Source organism: Acipenser ruthenus, chromosome 6 (assembly GCF_902713425.1).
Source record: "Acipenser ruthenus chromosome 6, fAciRut3.2 maternal haplotype, whole genome shotgun sequence".
NCBI lineage: Eukaryota > Metazoa > Chordata > Actinopteri > Acipenseriformes > Acipenseridae > Acipenser > Acipenser ruthenus.
In genome coordinates this window covers 46732372-46749233 of record NC_081194.1, presented here as the reverse complement: position 1 = coordinate 46749233, position 16862 = coordinate 46732372, and the positions used below count along the sequence as shown (strand labels likewise).

Genomic DNA, 16862 nt, shown 5'->3' with positions numbered 1-16862 from the left:
GAGGTTAAGAGCCAACACATTAGAATTTATTGCAGGCAAAAAAACGGAAGGCGGCAAATGCATCCACCAATCAGATCAATGACAAAGAACAATGACAAAGGTTACTTACTCAAAACTGCAACTAGGGGTGCCGCCTTTCGACGGGGGTGGGGGGTATATGGTTTGGCCCCGTACTTTTACTGTTATGTCACAATTTGTCCTGCGAGAAAATGACTCATTATCATAATGAATTATTGTTGCCATTCTTTTTACTGTGCACCTCCGAGCAGTAAGCCACAAGAGACATACTGTATCATTGGTTAATCACGGGCAAACGGAGGGAGGGGTGCTGTTACTGTTAAATTTCTGTTTTCATTTATTTTTGTGTAATACATTCTCACTAACTTATGTAGTTCTGCTTTTTAACTAGTAAAGCGTGTCCTTTCACGAAAGGGGTTAGAATGTGTAGTATGCTTAAAAACAGCATAGTTGCTTTTTTTTTTTCTTCCCCTGAAATCGAGTGTCCAGCAATGAACCATAACAAAACTGTAAATCCTTTGCAACTGTACATTTTAAACACTAGAAGCCCCGCAGCAGTCATTTTGGCGATTTTTAGTTTTAAAATGTAATTCTTCATTCGTGTAACACATATAGGGCTGTCCGTATGTATTAAATGTTCTCAGAAATCATGAAATAGGGGAGTGCAGAAATAAAGAAGATATATTACATTATACCTAAAAGCCCCGGAAGCAGTCACATTGACGGCCACACAGAAAACAATTGTATTTTGATTCTACAGAATGGTATTCTACTTTATTATTTTTATTTACCAGTCCGCAATGTGTTTAGCTTAAAAGACTGTAATTTTCAATCAGTCTTTTCAAAGGCTGGTGCCTGCTTGTTGTTTCATGAAGGAGTATAAAATTGCTGTGGTGCCCCTGGATCTTGACACCCGACAAAGGCAACATTGCCTTGCCTTTCATGACCTTGCCTTCATGCCCTGCAATTGACCAATGGGACAAATGCAATATATTTTATGTAAATACTAAACAGCTTCAAAGCTGTATAATAAGTTTAAAATCTGAATTTTTTCACTCAGAACTTGTTTACTGCCATACATAACAAAACATGCTTAAATAGTTACAATTTGCTACACTTGTGAAAGTCAAAAAATCTGGAGCTTGGTACCTACATAAATAAAAACGCATACAATTCGATCTATAAACACTATGCAATGTGTCATCATTAACTTTTTTAAAAACTTGAACAGTGATGTCTGGTTCTTTTGAAGTTGGAGCTTTTCATCGTAAGTGCCAGTTGTGTTCGCCAAAGTAAGTGGTAAAGTGTTGCTTCCTTTCTTTCAAATAAACCATCATAAAAACATAATCACTATTCTGTTAATTCTCCTACTCATTTCATTATAACGCCCGGAGCTGCTACTTGAATCATGTCATTGCTACTTAGTAATTTTTTTTGTGTGTGAGAATTTGAGCAAAACTAATAATTATCTACCTACTGTATGTTCATTTTTAGCGGGGGAATAAACACCAAATTACAAAACAACAACGGTCACTGAAATGTCTATATAAACTAGCAATTTATATACACCCAAGACATGAAAGGAGTTAGAATGTGCACCATTGCATTTTAAAGTATTGCAATTTTAAGCCTGTTCTGTCACAATTCAGTTTCATTCTGTATAATCTCGTCCTTTCTGCAGTACTGTACCTGACAACTCTAAGTTCAGATTATCGGACGAATTGTTGTGCACCCATTTCTTACGCGAACATCAGGTAAATCCTAGAACACTTCACTGCCGCTTCAGACAGCTCTTCTTCCTTCTTTCTTCTTAAACGTTTGAGTTGGCATGGGGCTCACATACGCAAAAAATCACATTGCGACACTGCCAGTGAACACGTGTGATTGAAATCCTGGAAGCGCGGTCATACTGAGCTCAGTCTAACAGCGTCCCTCCCTGTTTGCCTGTCATTAACCAATGATACAGTACATCTCTCTCATGGCTTTAGTGCTGGGAGATGCACAGTAAAAAGAATGGAAACAATAATACATTATGATAATGACTCCCACAGGACAAGATTAGACAGAATTAAATTGAATGTGACAGAATGGGCCAGCTGATGCTGAGCTAGGTTGTGAATGGGTTGTAGATCAGATGGCTGGTGCTGACGGACACCTGCGGGAATGACGGGCGGGCTTACAGGCAACTTTTGCCGTAAGTTTTTTTAAAATTTGGGAGGCATCGCAGCAAGCAGCTTGGGCACTGCAGCAATTGCCACCTGTTATCTCGCGCCCTGCAACTGTAAACAGCTGGCCTTCATTAAAGGTCAATATTGTATCAGTGATACGTGACACATGATACAATACTTGCCGCAGGCCGCTAACATTTCATTATAGTTGTTTTTAACATTTTTAGGTCATTATATTGTGCTGCTGCTTCCTTCCACTTTCCAACAACTGTTTTTATTCTGAAAGTGTGCCGACAAGTCTTTGTTTTCAGTTAGAAAATCCTCAAGTTAGTCTACTACATGGAATGAGATCAATCCATTAAATTCTGAATAAATACATCTTGGAGCTTGTTGTCAAACAAAGGCTTTTGGCTCCATTGTAGAAAAACAATCAATTTCAAAATGCTCTCTCTCATCCAACTCTCACCAGAGAACCAAGTGCATTTGTGAGATACTGGTGATGGGGATTAATAGGAGGCTTAAATAATGGGCCATTTTGTACATACTTCAAAACAATGTATGACAGCACACCATCGTGCATCATTACACAGCATTGTGAAGTAAATACTACATTGTTGGTTATTTTCAAACCAAGTACCATTTCTGTAAACACCAACACTTCTTATTTTTTTTTTTTTTTTTTCTTCTCTAACAAATACAAATATTGAGGGCAAGAAAAAAATAATGGTGCTTTATGGTAAAATATAGTACTTCTTCCAATTAACCATCAACTGCAAACCAAATTTGTGAATGATTTAATTGTGAAATTAAGAGGGAGCACAGTATTTTTGCCTATTTTTATTTATGAATAAAGATTGTGAATGATTATTGACGATGACAAAAATGGGGGTGGGGGGGTTACTTTAACCTCCAAGCCCATACACAACTTGACCATTTTTGCTTTACTGTATGACCTCTTATGATGTGGAACTAGGAAGGACAATGCAACTCCTATTTATGGCCCCATCCATCCTACATAAGATAATACAGTAATAACTTTGGACTGCTATGACTAGGAATGGAAACATTTCCTAAATGTATTTGCTCATGGACAGCAGTCGTTGAACTTCAACAGAAAAAGTTTATTTTTAATTTTGAATAAATGAACATGGTCCAGTTTTATTGATACCACAAGCCACACAAATGCTTAAAGTCTGATCTGTATGCCAAACTGTTGTGAAAAACTGCTGCAAAGACCCAGGTACTGTACTCATCTAGTAGAGCTTGCAAGGTAGTTTATTCTACCATTCATGCTGCTTAACCCTTTCAGGAGCGGGATCGTGTCAATACCATCATACTGAAGTGGGCTTCTAGGATCGCGATTGTGTAAACATGATAAAAAAAAAGCACTTTGTTTTGATGACTTACAGAGCCACTGTAATTTGCAGTACAGGCTTGAAACACACATCAATGGATAGGGGAGGGACTGATGTTCACTTCCTGATATTTTTAATTTTTCATGTGACATCACTGAGAGGGGCATTTAGTGTCTAAAGGGCGGAGACTGCTTACAGCAGCCAGACAGAGACAAAAGCAGAAACAAAACATCACAGGAACTAGTTTAGAGCTAATACAAAGAGGCGAAACACTGTAAATCTGATGTATTTGACTTATAATTACATCAGAACATTGATTCTGTCTCATGTGTTTTAATATATGTTTTTACAACATTTATAGATAAAGAAACAAGTGGATATAAGCAGATACTACTTCATGAACTAAATGTATCAGGTACATTTTGTTTTCCTTATTACTGATAATAATGAAATGAGTAACAACTATTTTATTTATAAATATTTATTTTGAGAAAATAAATCGAGAGTAGTGTCCATTATTGCTTATAAAGACCCTGAGAATAAACATGTATTATGTCATTGCAATCACTCAGGTGAAACAATGTCTTGTAATCTTCCCAGACATCAATATTTTTCAACAAAACTTTCAGGAAGTATTGTAAGATCCCTCAGGTCATAGAATAACATGTTTTTATACATGTATCAACAAGCAGAATACATAATAAAAATGACTTAAAAAAAACAACAACAAAAAAACTAAATACTGTGTTGAAAAAAAAAGCGAAAAGTTTATATGGTTTACTTTAAAATGTTCCCCGGAGTGTTCTGAAAAAAAGGACACCATTTGCAAGATGCTACTGTAAAAAATAGATTTTTAGTGAGAGTCAAATACATCCAAAAAACACCTGGTCCTAGGGAGCTTGGTCCTGATGCAGTTTATGTCATTTATGACCTGGACAGAAACACCCTTAAGCTATATACACATTTTAGAAATTTGCCATTTTGACTTAGAAAGGGTAAATTAACAGTGAGAAACCTTCTGTCTTTGTTGCATTATACAATTTTGAAACAATATTCCAACACAAGTATCGCAACAATTTTACAATTTACTTTAAATTTAAACAAGACATTTACTGTAGCTCTGCCTCTGGTTTTGAATCATCCTCTGATCCTATACAGCCCTGTCGGTTGTTATCATAGATATAGACTACATGCTTAACTGGTGGCCTGCATAAAATTGCTTTACATTACTGCATAAAACACTGGCAACTGCACTGCCTTCAATTGTAACCACCTCTAGGGCTACTAATGGTTCCATTCTTGGGAATACCAAATTCCGTTTTTCAAAAATGGCCAATTCCATTTGTTCCCACTTTTTATCAACATATTAATAATTAAATATGGCATTTGAACATAAATATAATGTTGGTAGTTAAAATAAGTAAATTTAATAAATATTACCACAATTCTTTCTCCCCCCCCCCCCCCCCCCCCCCCCCCCATCAGACTCTTGCTGTAATAGTAAGTAAAGCACCTGAAAACACTTCAAACCTGCTATAATGTTTATAGACACCACTCATTGCTGGCATTAAAATAAGCAGGAAAACCTAAGAATTATATTACAACAGTTCAGAAAACCAAATGTCCATCACAGTTGTGAGAATCGCATTTACAGTCTTTCACTAACAGTGTTCAGTCTACAAATAAAGGTGCTTGGAAAAGACCTGTTTAGCTTATTGTTGGCATTTACAATAACAATAAAAAATATGAAACAGTTTAGTAACAGTTCAATGTCACATGAGAGAAATCCTATGTACAGTGATCCACAAATTAAGTTTAGCGTTTTACTGGCATTATAATAATAACCTGGATGAACTATGAAACGCTGATAAAGCCATGTTGACTGACTCGTTGCTCTAAAACAGGTTCACTGTTATGTATTACCCGATTGTAATTTAAATAGAGACCATTTTAAAGTAAATGCATAATTAATCATCTCAATTGTTTCTTTCCTAATTCTGCAGTGTTATTTGCATGATTTAAAAAGAGGCGTGTCTCCAGACAGAATGTCTTTATGAAACAAACGGTGTGTAGCGTAGTGACTACATCCTTTACACAGTAAAGTGATCAATTTCCTTTAAGGATTGTATAGCTAGAAAAATAGTTTTGAGCTAATTTATTCGTCGTCAGAAAATATAATTCAATTAAGACACGGCCATGGTTTAAAATTGCTAATTACAGTCTCATTAAAGGCAGGTAGCGTGGAAAGAAATAAACTAAACAATAATGAAATAGGCAATTAATTGAGCTTACTTACTTTGGGAAAGCTCTGCCTTGAGCGCAGTATCTTAGTTTTTCAGCATAGAATGCAGGGCTTTGCCATTGTTGCCGTCTTGTTTGCTTTCTTATTCTCTATGTGTTTACGAATGGCATTATGATATTTAATGGTATATTTAATTGTTCATGATCACGCGAATTACAACAAAACTTTAAGAATACTATCGCACCGTCAAAAAATAATGGACATGGTATGTCTTCTTCAATTACTATACACTTAAATGTGTATTTTTGACAATGTCCTGATTACATTTTTACCAGTTTCAAGACGCTTAAGACGAGTTCTGAAATGGTTGTTTTTTAAAAGAGAAATAAAACAAAAAATATCAAAGTGTGAGTATTGTGATTTTTATTTATGTTTACCGGAGTATTTATACTTCTAAATAATGCAGGAAGATTGTGTTTCACTGATTTTGGTATTCAAATATACGACGAGTTAAAAACTGTAATGTTCATGAGCAGCACCAAGCAGCACTCTCTATAGAGGCAGAATCGCCAGACGTCTGCTTCGCCCACCCTGTACCAGTAGATTCGCTGGTGCCCGAGCAAGCTCTGCACTAATGTGATGTGCATTTTTACAGAGAGAAATCAGAGAATCAGCTGCAAGACAGACACAAATATGCTTATGTTAATGCTTTGTAAGAATGGTCTCAAAATAAAAGGTTTACCTCGAGAGGCTGGAGTCTCGATTGAGGTTGATATTTATGATAATAACTTTTGAAAGTTAATAAACTAAGTGCGAAGGCTGTTGTCAGTTACTGCGAAAAACGTGCGCATTTTAGCCTTAGAGGGAACGCTATATAGTGCTGGGACGAACACAGGTTTTTCATGTTCAAATATTCGCTAATTTAAATAGGGGTAGGGGGGCGTGGCTCCTGTGTGTGTGTGCGCCTTTGTTTTACAGCAAGACGTTACAATATGTAATACACTAAAGCAGAAAAATATCCCAGGAGTAAAGAATAATACGCTGTGTAGGCCTTATTTTACCCCAGTGAATTAATTACAAAACAAAGGATACCAAATAGCAGTTCAAGTTGTTTTGTTTATTCCCAAAATAAACAGTACATAAAGTTGGCAATGCATTTTATTTCTTTTTTTTCCATTCCTTCCAATTTCTTCACAGTAAGCAGTAGCCATCGACATGTTTTCATAAAGTACAGTAATACTATGAGGTTTACTTGTGCCTTTTGTAGCTGAACAAGCAAACAAAAAACTGCAATTTAACTTTAAATACTTAAAATAAAACAAAAGGTGGAAATGGCGTTGTAAAGTGAAGAAAAAAGCCTCACCGTTTTGGTTCTCATTTATTATATTCCACATAACAGAAAGTCGCAACATATACAGTCTATATAAAAATCACTTGTATCCGAATAAATGTCAAAAAATACTTGTTCGAATATTCCGATATTTGTCCCAGCACTAATTATTGTTGCTTTTTACTGTGCACCTACCAGCACTAAGCCACGAGAAAGAAGTACTGTATCAATGGTCAATGACGGGCAAATGGAGGGAGGGATGCTGTTAGACTGAGCTCAATATGACCAGAACTTTCAGTCACACGTGTTCACTGGCAGTGTCACTATGTGAATTTTCAGTCTGTGAGCCCTGTGGCAACTCAAAAATGTTTAAAAAGAAATAAGGAAGAAGTGTTCTTTTACCTAATGTTCAGGTAAGCAATGGGGGCACAATTTGTCCACAACAACAACAACAACAACAACAACAACAACAACAAGCAGAAGCTTACAGTTGTCAAGTACAGTACTGCAGAAAGGACGACATTAGACAGAATGAAATCGAATTGCGACAGAACAGGCTTAAAATTGCAATACTTTAAAATGCAACGGTGCAATACACATTATAACGCCTTTCATTTCTTAAGTGTATAATATTGCTAATTTACATAGACATTTCAATGACTGTTGCTGTTTTGTAACCGACCGTTAGAGGGAGCAAGTAGCCTAATTTTACCAGAGCCGTATATAGAGAGAGTTTGGCCAACCTTTGATCTTTTTTTGATCAGCGAATGACTGCAGGCGATTGGTCAATCCCTTTCATGTGACCTAAATCAGTGGTACAGGCGCCATGTTGTCACCACTTTCTGCAGTACTGTATATTCATTTACATTGACGGTTAACAAAAACAAACAAAAATTGTTATTTTATTAAATAAATAATATAAATATTATTATTTTATATAAAAAGGTTGTTATTATGCTTTCCTGTGCGGCTTACATAGATTCCCTCGTCAAAAACATTGATGAAAGATTTGGGAGACTAAAGTGAGATGTTTAAATTGGATACAGACCAACAATTATTTTCTATGTGAGGCAAGTTAATCAGTTTACTACACATGCTGATTTTAAATAAAATAAGGTTTTAATATTAAGGATTACATGACATTTGTTTGTCTTAAAATTGTTATTGTATTTAAAATTACAGGAACATTTTGAGGAAGACCAGTATGAACAAAATTGCTCAGTATGCAAGTAGCCTACTGTTTTAACTTTGGTAAATACTTTTTAGTATATTTCTGTTGATTTACTATGATATCAGAATTTACATTCAGTTCTGTTTTGGAGTTAATATTGAACTAGGCCTATGCATTGCATACAGCACTTTAAATGTCTCTGAAGTTGTTTTTGTAGTTCTTGCATCAGAAACAGTTTTGGTTGATTGATTTTCATATTAATTTTCCAGTCAGTAAATTACACTATGTAACACAATTTTTGTTCCTGGGTAGTAAGTGTTATTTCCTAATTGCTTATGCCTCAAAAGTATAGAAAAGGACAGCATAACGAGAACATGATGGGAGACTACATTTGGGGGCTGATTCGTGAAAGTGATTTACAGTATAATCGTGAATCTCGAAAAACTACTCACTTCTGAATCTTTTGTAGTCATTTTTGTATTACTTTAGTATAAATACATGTTAATTTGGATTCATATGTTGTTTTTTTCTAACTTTATATGAACGAAAAGACACAAATTCGCCCGTTTTCTCATTGGAAATAGGTAAATTTCAAAATATCACTGTCCTGGTCACAAAAGCAAAGTTTGTGGGGAATAGTAGCCATTTTCTATACTTTTGAGGCATAAGCAATTAGGAAATAACACTTACTACCCAGGAACCAAAAAAAGAAAAAAAAATTGTTACACGGTGTTATATTTTGTATGCAGTATTGTGTGTCTTTCTTTCAAACCCTGGGATAACCTATCGCATTACATTAGCCTATGTGTAAATACACTGTATAAATGCACTAAAATGTATTTATTTTATTTATTTTTGAAGGCACCTACAGTAATATTAACCATCATCAGGTCTTCATGTATGAAGTAGGTCGCCAACATTTCCGGAGCGAAATTGGTCTTCTGGGTGTGATTCACCAAATATTTTGGCCGCAAATATTTCTGGATTTACAGTAACATAATAGTAAACAAAACACAATCTTGAGAAGTATATTGATTTCTTTTTTCATTTATTTTTGTGTAATACATTCTTACTATCTTACATAGTTCTGCTTTTTAACTAGTAAAACATGTGCTTTCACGAAAGGGATTAGAATGTGTATGCTTAAAAACAGCATACTGTTTTGTTTTTTTTTTTCCTGAATCGAGTGTCCAGCAATGTACCATTACAAAACTGTATCCTTTGCAACTGTGAAACTATGTGAAGTCTCTCAAATGTAAACATCGAACATTATGTACATCCATCCAGCTGTTCATTATAGTGATGCAGAGCACTCTCCACTGCCTGTCAAAGTTTCTGTTTAGATTTTTTTTTCAAAGCCACGTTGTTTGTACAGGTTTGTAACAGCGGTTAGCAAACTACAGTTGTGCAGACACTGCAGACCTAACAACTCATTTGACCACTATTGTTATTAAACTCGAGACATCTTCATCTATCTTTAACTTTCCCTTCACTGACATCGCTTATTTGCGGTATTAGTCAGTGGTGTGTGACTGCGTTAAGTAAAAAAATACCCTGAATATTTATTTTTTGCTAAATTACTCTTTGTATGTTTCTATATAAAAAGTGTATGTTGTTTTTAAATTTGATTTGTTTATACCATTTTATTTTTACAATGGGAAAGTGACCTATATATAATTTTTGTAACAATTGACTTGTGTTTGTTTGAATTAATTTTATTAACATAATAGAGGCTCTGTATTTCTTTTTTGTTGTTTTATAAATGAGTATGAAATCGCCTTGGTGCCCTTGGGTTGGATTTATGTTTTGCCTTTTTGCCCCCTAGAACTGCCTTGGTGCCCCTGAATCTTCACGCCCAACGAAGGCAACATTGCCTTGCCCTTCATGCCTTTAACTTCATGCCCTATTCATGTAATACTAAAATAAATCAACAGAATCTCTGTATTAGTACTGCACTATTGAGATGTACCTGTGCTGGCCCTGTGGGCACAAAAGTGAATAAACTAAACCTTTTTTTTCACATTACATTACATTATATTCAAAGAACAAAACCAATAATAATACAGTGCTCCCCCTTTATAAGGCAGTCCTTTATACTGCGGAATAGCTTATAAGGCGGTACAGTCATGGCTCCCATTTGCCCCATAATGCCATTACACTAACACTAGTAGTCTTGTTATAAGGCGGAACAAACAGCACAGTCCCTTAACTATGGCTCCCGCCTACAGCATTATAAACGGGTAGCACTGTAATGATATATATTTTTTAAAAAACAGCTTACATAGGTTACAGAATCTATCAAATGCACAGATTCCAGTACATTGTTATATTAACTCTACTGTTCAGCGATCGGAGCCACAAACGGGAAATCCATTCTTTATTTATTTTTTTTTTAAATATGCTTTTCTGTTGACAAATTACATACTGTAGATAAAGGACTTAATATAAAAAATAAATAAATAATTGCGTAAAAGTGTACTTTTGTAAATTAAAGTCTATACATAATTTATTTGTGTTCTCTGAATTAATATTGAAAAAAAATCCTTTTAAAATCAGTAAGACGTGTTATACGTATTCACAGGGATGTAAGGGCTAAATAAATGTCAGTCGCCATCTACAGCGTTCTGTTTATTATAGATGTTTGCTTTTTATTGCCATCAGTAACTCCTTCCACAGTAATTTTTGAATGCTTTCATTTCAAATGGTGAAGCATTGAACTTGTGTTTTTGTGGTATGGCAATTTTATATGGCATAATTATTTACACACCACCGTTTTCTCGTCCGGTTCCTCAAAATACTTTTTAAAATGTGAACTTTCAGTAATAAGATGTACTTTTAAAACATCAAAATACAACTCAAAATAATACAACATTCAGCAGGGCATCGTACTTAATACTTTGAGGTGTCGTGTCTGCATATACGCAGAGAAGATTAAATTACTTCCGGATTGTCTAGTCTGTGCGCAGTGAAGTAGAAATATTTCGGGTGTGGGGTGGCTGATGATGGCATGTAAGGAATACTGAAACAATATAACAAGACCTTGTTTTTCTCCACGGATATTGTGAAGCAAAGCACCACTAAGTTAAAGTTAATGCTTTTCTTGTGTAAATATCTGTTAACGTCTATATGTATATATGTTTGATATTTATCGTGTTATTATATTCTGTGTTTTGGAAGACTTCGATATTATCGATATCGAAATACGTGCAAGATATCGATATACAATTTTCATATCGTTGCTCACCCCTAGTTGAATGTATGTTCTATTGTTTTGGCCAGGTTACAGTATATGCACTGTTCAGATTATTTTATTATAATGTTATTATTTGTTAGAATACAGCCAAAAAAATAGTTTCGTACTGCACAGCTAATGCTACTGCAGCTTTAACTGGAAGACCTTACGCACGATGACGTGGCTGCTGAACTGTTTTGGTTGTTGATTTTATTCTTAATACAAGGGCGGTAAAATGCGACTGACGTGTATCTGGGTAACGGATATCTGAGTGCTGACTGTACTAAAGTCTAAATTGATAAAAGAAATGTACACTTCACTTTCTTTTCATAATATCTATGGAATAACTCCTGTAGACCACTAAAACCTGTCTAACCAAATACAGGCTCTCATTCACCTAGACACAACCTGCATTAATTAGCAGGGAAAAAACAGACATGTTTTTATATTTTCCACCTCTGAGTTATGGTAAAAAGCATATTCCTTTATAAGTGGAAAGGCAATAAACAGGTTGTTTAACTGAAATCATTGTCCTTCACAGCTAGAGGATTTGCCTGGGATTTTCCAGCCTACAGCAGTTTGCTCCTTAGAGAAACATCTAATTTACACACCAAAACAGTATTGTTTTTAAAGCTGCCCCCCCCCCATGTCCATTTACTGTTGTTACACAGTTAAGTCTTCTGTGGACACTTTCATAAAGCTGTCCTTTTGATTCTCTTTTAATTTCCAAATTGTTTTAAATACGTACATATTACAGGTGACACGAAGGGATCCCAGTCATGAAAACCCACTGCAGAAGAAAATCACACAGAATTTCCTTAACCACCGTTTTAGGATAGGCGATTCCCTAGTGCTCCAATAAAATCCAGTTGCTACTTACAGTATCCTGGTGTGTCATAAATTACTCAGATCATATCATGTCAACATTACCCAGATAACTGGAAAGTTATTTTCTATTTTTTGTTTTATATAAAATTGTATACACAAAAACAGAGTACTTATGAGGACAACCTTTTAAAACAAACATATTTCAAAGTGGTAACTAGAGACAGGTGGTCCATAATGTGTTTGGTGGGGGCACTTCACTTTAAATGGCGAATGTAAACCAAATGCTTCCACTATGCTATACGATAAGCACATGCTTTTCATGTCAAGGGACTGATGCTGTAACAGCCATACAATAAAAGTTCTGCATTAAAGTGTGCTCCATGACATCACAAATCTCAATAAAATGGTCTACTAAACCATGCCTAAGTAGGCCTTGTTGTTCAATACAATGGATTGAACTCTGCAACTTACTGACCTATGCTTATTGAATAGACTGCACACGTAGCCCAAATGTTGCATGTGTCCCAATAGAATTCCAGACAGACAGCATTACTCATGACCTGTTTAATGCTCGGTCTCAATAGATGCTTAGTTGTTTGCCTCAGGACACAATGCCAAGCTTGCCGACAGCGTCACCCACGACAATCATGCTGGATAGTACTATTACGGTTGCTTTGGCACCAGAGCTTTCCCAAGGATTGTACCAACCCCTTGGAATATGTACCACATGATGTCAGAGAATCTGGATCTCTGCCAGCACAAGACTTCATTAACAGAAACTGTACAGTGGAGTATTGTAGTGAGTACTATGACATGCCATTACTCAGGCACTACTTTTACAACTAAATTCTTCTCAATGGCGCAGATGGTTAATTCACTAGCCTTTCTGCCTTCAACCTCTGGAGTGCTGGGTTTTAATCTGGCTTAGGTTACTCAAAGTGAAATGCTTTGGTGATCTCAGCATTAGACCACCCACCAATTACAAAACCATCTGCCAAACCAAATTTCTTCACAAATCCACTCTCATCTGATGAACAAGACCAAGACAGTCTAGAATCTTGTTTTAATTTTGTACTGGTGCAAACAAATAAATAGCCTTGTCATATATAAATCTATCTATATATGTTTATCTATCTCTATATATATACTTTCAGTAAATAATAAGAAGCAAGACCCTTTTTCACTTTGTTTTTATAAATACATCATAGACAATTATCATGAACATTGAACATTACTGCTTTATGGGTCTAATTATTCCCAGGTGAGGGTGTAATTATTGACATTGCTTAATTACTTGAACTGCAATAAGTAACCTGAAAATTAAAATCAAATACTAATTTAATGTTTTCTGAGTTATAATCTATCGAAGTGTATTACTTAGCTACCAAAGCAATTAAGTAGGAAGAAGGAAATACAAATAACTGGCCTGACAAAGCACTTTTTGGTTTTATACAGCTTTAAAGATTTAAAATGCTGCCTGATAAATTCTGTTTTTTATACCTATAATTATGTTCTCATTCATTACCTACTTGTTATATCACAGCATCTCTCTTTATGAGAGGTGGGATCTACACCTCATCTGGAGGCAACTGGTGGCCATTGTAGACAAAAGCAGGTAGGCTACCCTAAGAAAATGTTTTATCAAGAACTTGAGATACAGATGTCTAAAGTTACAGTAGGTCCTCCTGGAATCAATTAAAAAATACTTCTGCAAAATATATGTCTGATAGTCTCTTTATGGTTTGATAAGGGGATTATCAGCAAGAGATACATAATGGTGTTGTCCTTTTTGATAGTATTCAAATTGAGATAATGCATTTTGCATCCTGAAAAGATTCTGAATCATATCTGCACTGTTTAACAGCATGTCGTATTCCAGCAATAGGCAACATAAAAGCTACAAGCCTTTAGATAGGAATGGGCTACGTATTTCATACATGTCAGACTCTTTACACAGAGAATTGTGAGGGTCTGGAACCAACTCCCCAGTAATGTTGTTGAAGCTGACACCCTGGGATCCTTCAAGAAGCTGCTTGATGAGATTCTGGGATCAATAAGCTACTAACAACCAAACGAGCAAGATGGGCTGAATGGCCTCCTCTCGTTTGTAAACTTTCTTATGTTCTTATGTTCTTATGATGTTACAAAAACTTGTACAGGCAGCTGCCCTGGTATTGTCTATTGGCCTAACAGTTTTTCGCTGTGGGGTGCTTTGTGGAGTAATTAAAAGTTGGTTATGGGTGAAGTAAGTTTTTACATTTTAAAAAATGAGCTACTGTACAACATTCCTCGTTGCTAACCCTGAAACAGCAGATTACCAGGCATTTCGCGCCCTAGGGTGGGGCTGGTACAGTGCTTGCCTAGGACAATTCTAAAGTTCCAAGCAGGTGGTTACATTGTACTATATATTATGTAATACAATACTTTTGTGCCTGTTTTGCCAATTTAGATGGCTGCTTTCCACAGGAGTTATACAAAGTTCCTGTACTGCAAGGCTATTTTTTTTGTACAGGAAAAAACAGAAACAGAAAATTATTTCTAAAACCTATCACAGCTGTTAATTGGCCCAACTCACACACTCTGCAAGTCAAAACTGAGACTTGCTTTTTCTATCACCACATTTGCAACTACAGTAGCATCAAAAAGGGCACAGATGCAAAGACCAGGGGTCATGTTTCAAGCCATGTCTTTTCACTGCTCACTTAATACATAACCAGTGGTACCTGCCAGTGATTTGCAACATGCCTTACGCTTTAGGCACTGTGTGGGTCACCCATACACACCAAACTAGTTACTAACCAATGTTTTTATATAAAAGAAATAACAGCAACAACAGTAGCACACATGCCTAATGTCAATACTGTAAATTTCTCCGATTAGTTTGCACCTCCCACCCACTCGCAAAACACAGTTTCCACGCAAATTAACATACACTAACATTTCAAATATAAAAAAGGTATAAAGCGCCAGGCCTTGATTTGACACCTGCCACACGAGCGAGACTCGAAGTTTGTTCAAATAAAAAACCTTTTTTCCTGAAGTCAATCTCAGAGCTAAGTCGGTTCTTTTTTTGGAGTTTTTTTTTTTCATTTCTGAAACTTGTTTGGATGCAATTCGTTGATGCCACATGCTATTTGACAGCTTCATACGGTTGAAAACTACGAATTTTAGATTTTACCTAGGAATTCGGCAACACCCTGAACGAGCTTGCGTTTCAAATTTCAAAACTTAAAACATCCAACCCCGACTGTATATCATAAGACCCTCTATGTCAGACTGTGCAAAAATCTTGTGCATGAACTGTCTACTTCGTACAGCTCTGAAAAAAAAAATGATCATGTTCATGTTCTCGAAAGTGCAATACAGTCGGGTGACCCCGGGTTTGTTTACCTGCAATTCGGCCCGCTCCACATCCCACTGCGCTCTCTCCACCTCGAATCGGGCCCATTCGTGCTGCAGGAAGTGCAAGATCCCCGGGATACTGTACTGAGCCCTGGCCGCTTCCCCTCCGCCTCCTTCGGACTGTGTCCCCGGTCCCTTCCCGTCGCCGGACAATATTGGGTTATTGTTATTGTTAAAAAAGACGCCGGGACCCGCCTGTTCATCCATGACCAAGCCAGGTAAGAAAGCTCGGATCGCGGATGGTTGGCACGTCTGTGTGAGTCAGTGGCTCCTCCGCTGTTAACTCCAATCTCCGCCTCTACACGAATTAAAAAAAAAAAAAAAAACTATCAAGGGCTCTCTCTGCTGGGGAGCGATCCTCTCTGACGTCAAACAACGAGCCCACGCCCACGCCATGCACTTTTTAGCGACAGGAGGCAATGAAATTGCGCGCTCGCCCACGTTCTCCTTAGCATTCTGGGAATTGTAGTTTTTTTGTTGTTGTTTCTTCTGTCAAACGGTAGGATAGCCAATTGGAAGAACAATTCTAATTCAAAAGCATGCCAATAGACTCAGAGTTACCAAGTAACACTTATTTTTTAGATAAGAGTCTTTTTTGGTAAGGGTTAATGTTCAGCAGTATCAATGCATTTTAATGTATTTTTTATGTAGACCAGACTTACCAAATTTGGTTAAAAGTATGAAACCAATATTAACCCTGTTATGTCTCATATCACGCTGAAATGCACACAATATAAACCATTACAAAAGTACATGCAGTGTGCTCTATCAGAATGCATAGTACACTTATTTAACTGTGGATACCAAGGTTCTCCCATCCCATGAAACCTTCTTGCTACTAATATGTCAACTTGTGAGGCTAGTAGGCAAGCTCTGACTTTGACTTTGACTTCCACAGTAAGGGGCATCTTATAAAATAAGTAAGAGATGCATTTAAAAGCTTGGTTATCATTCATTTTACCAAAGCTGCAGTTGGGCAGAAGTTAATAAGTATGTGGCTTGAAATAACTTTCCTACAAGGTGTAATTTTGGCATTAAATAGCTGGTCAATCTGCCTTTATCATTCAATGTGTCCTTGAACAAAATACTCAGAACCTTAAATTATCTGATGCTGAT

At 36.3% G+C, this 16862-nt stretch overlaps 1 protein-coding gene across 1 annotated transcript in view; it reads right to left on the bottom strand.

Moving 5' to 3' along the window:
- The window catches only part of LOC117411037 (striatin), a 112461-nt gene extending 96337 nt beyond the window's left edge, over window positions 1-16124 (bottom strand). Inside the window, exon 1 of the mRNA XM_034018060.3 lies at window positions 15735-16124. Coding sequence (XP_033873951.1) covers window positions 15735-15953 — 219 coding nt within the window. The 5' untranslated portion in view covers window positions 15954-16124. The remainder of the gene's footprint in view (window positions 1-15734) is intronic.
- Window positions 16125-16862: the final 738 nt, after the last annotated feature.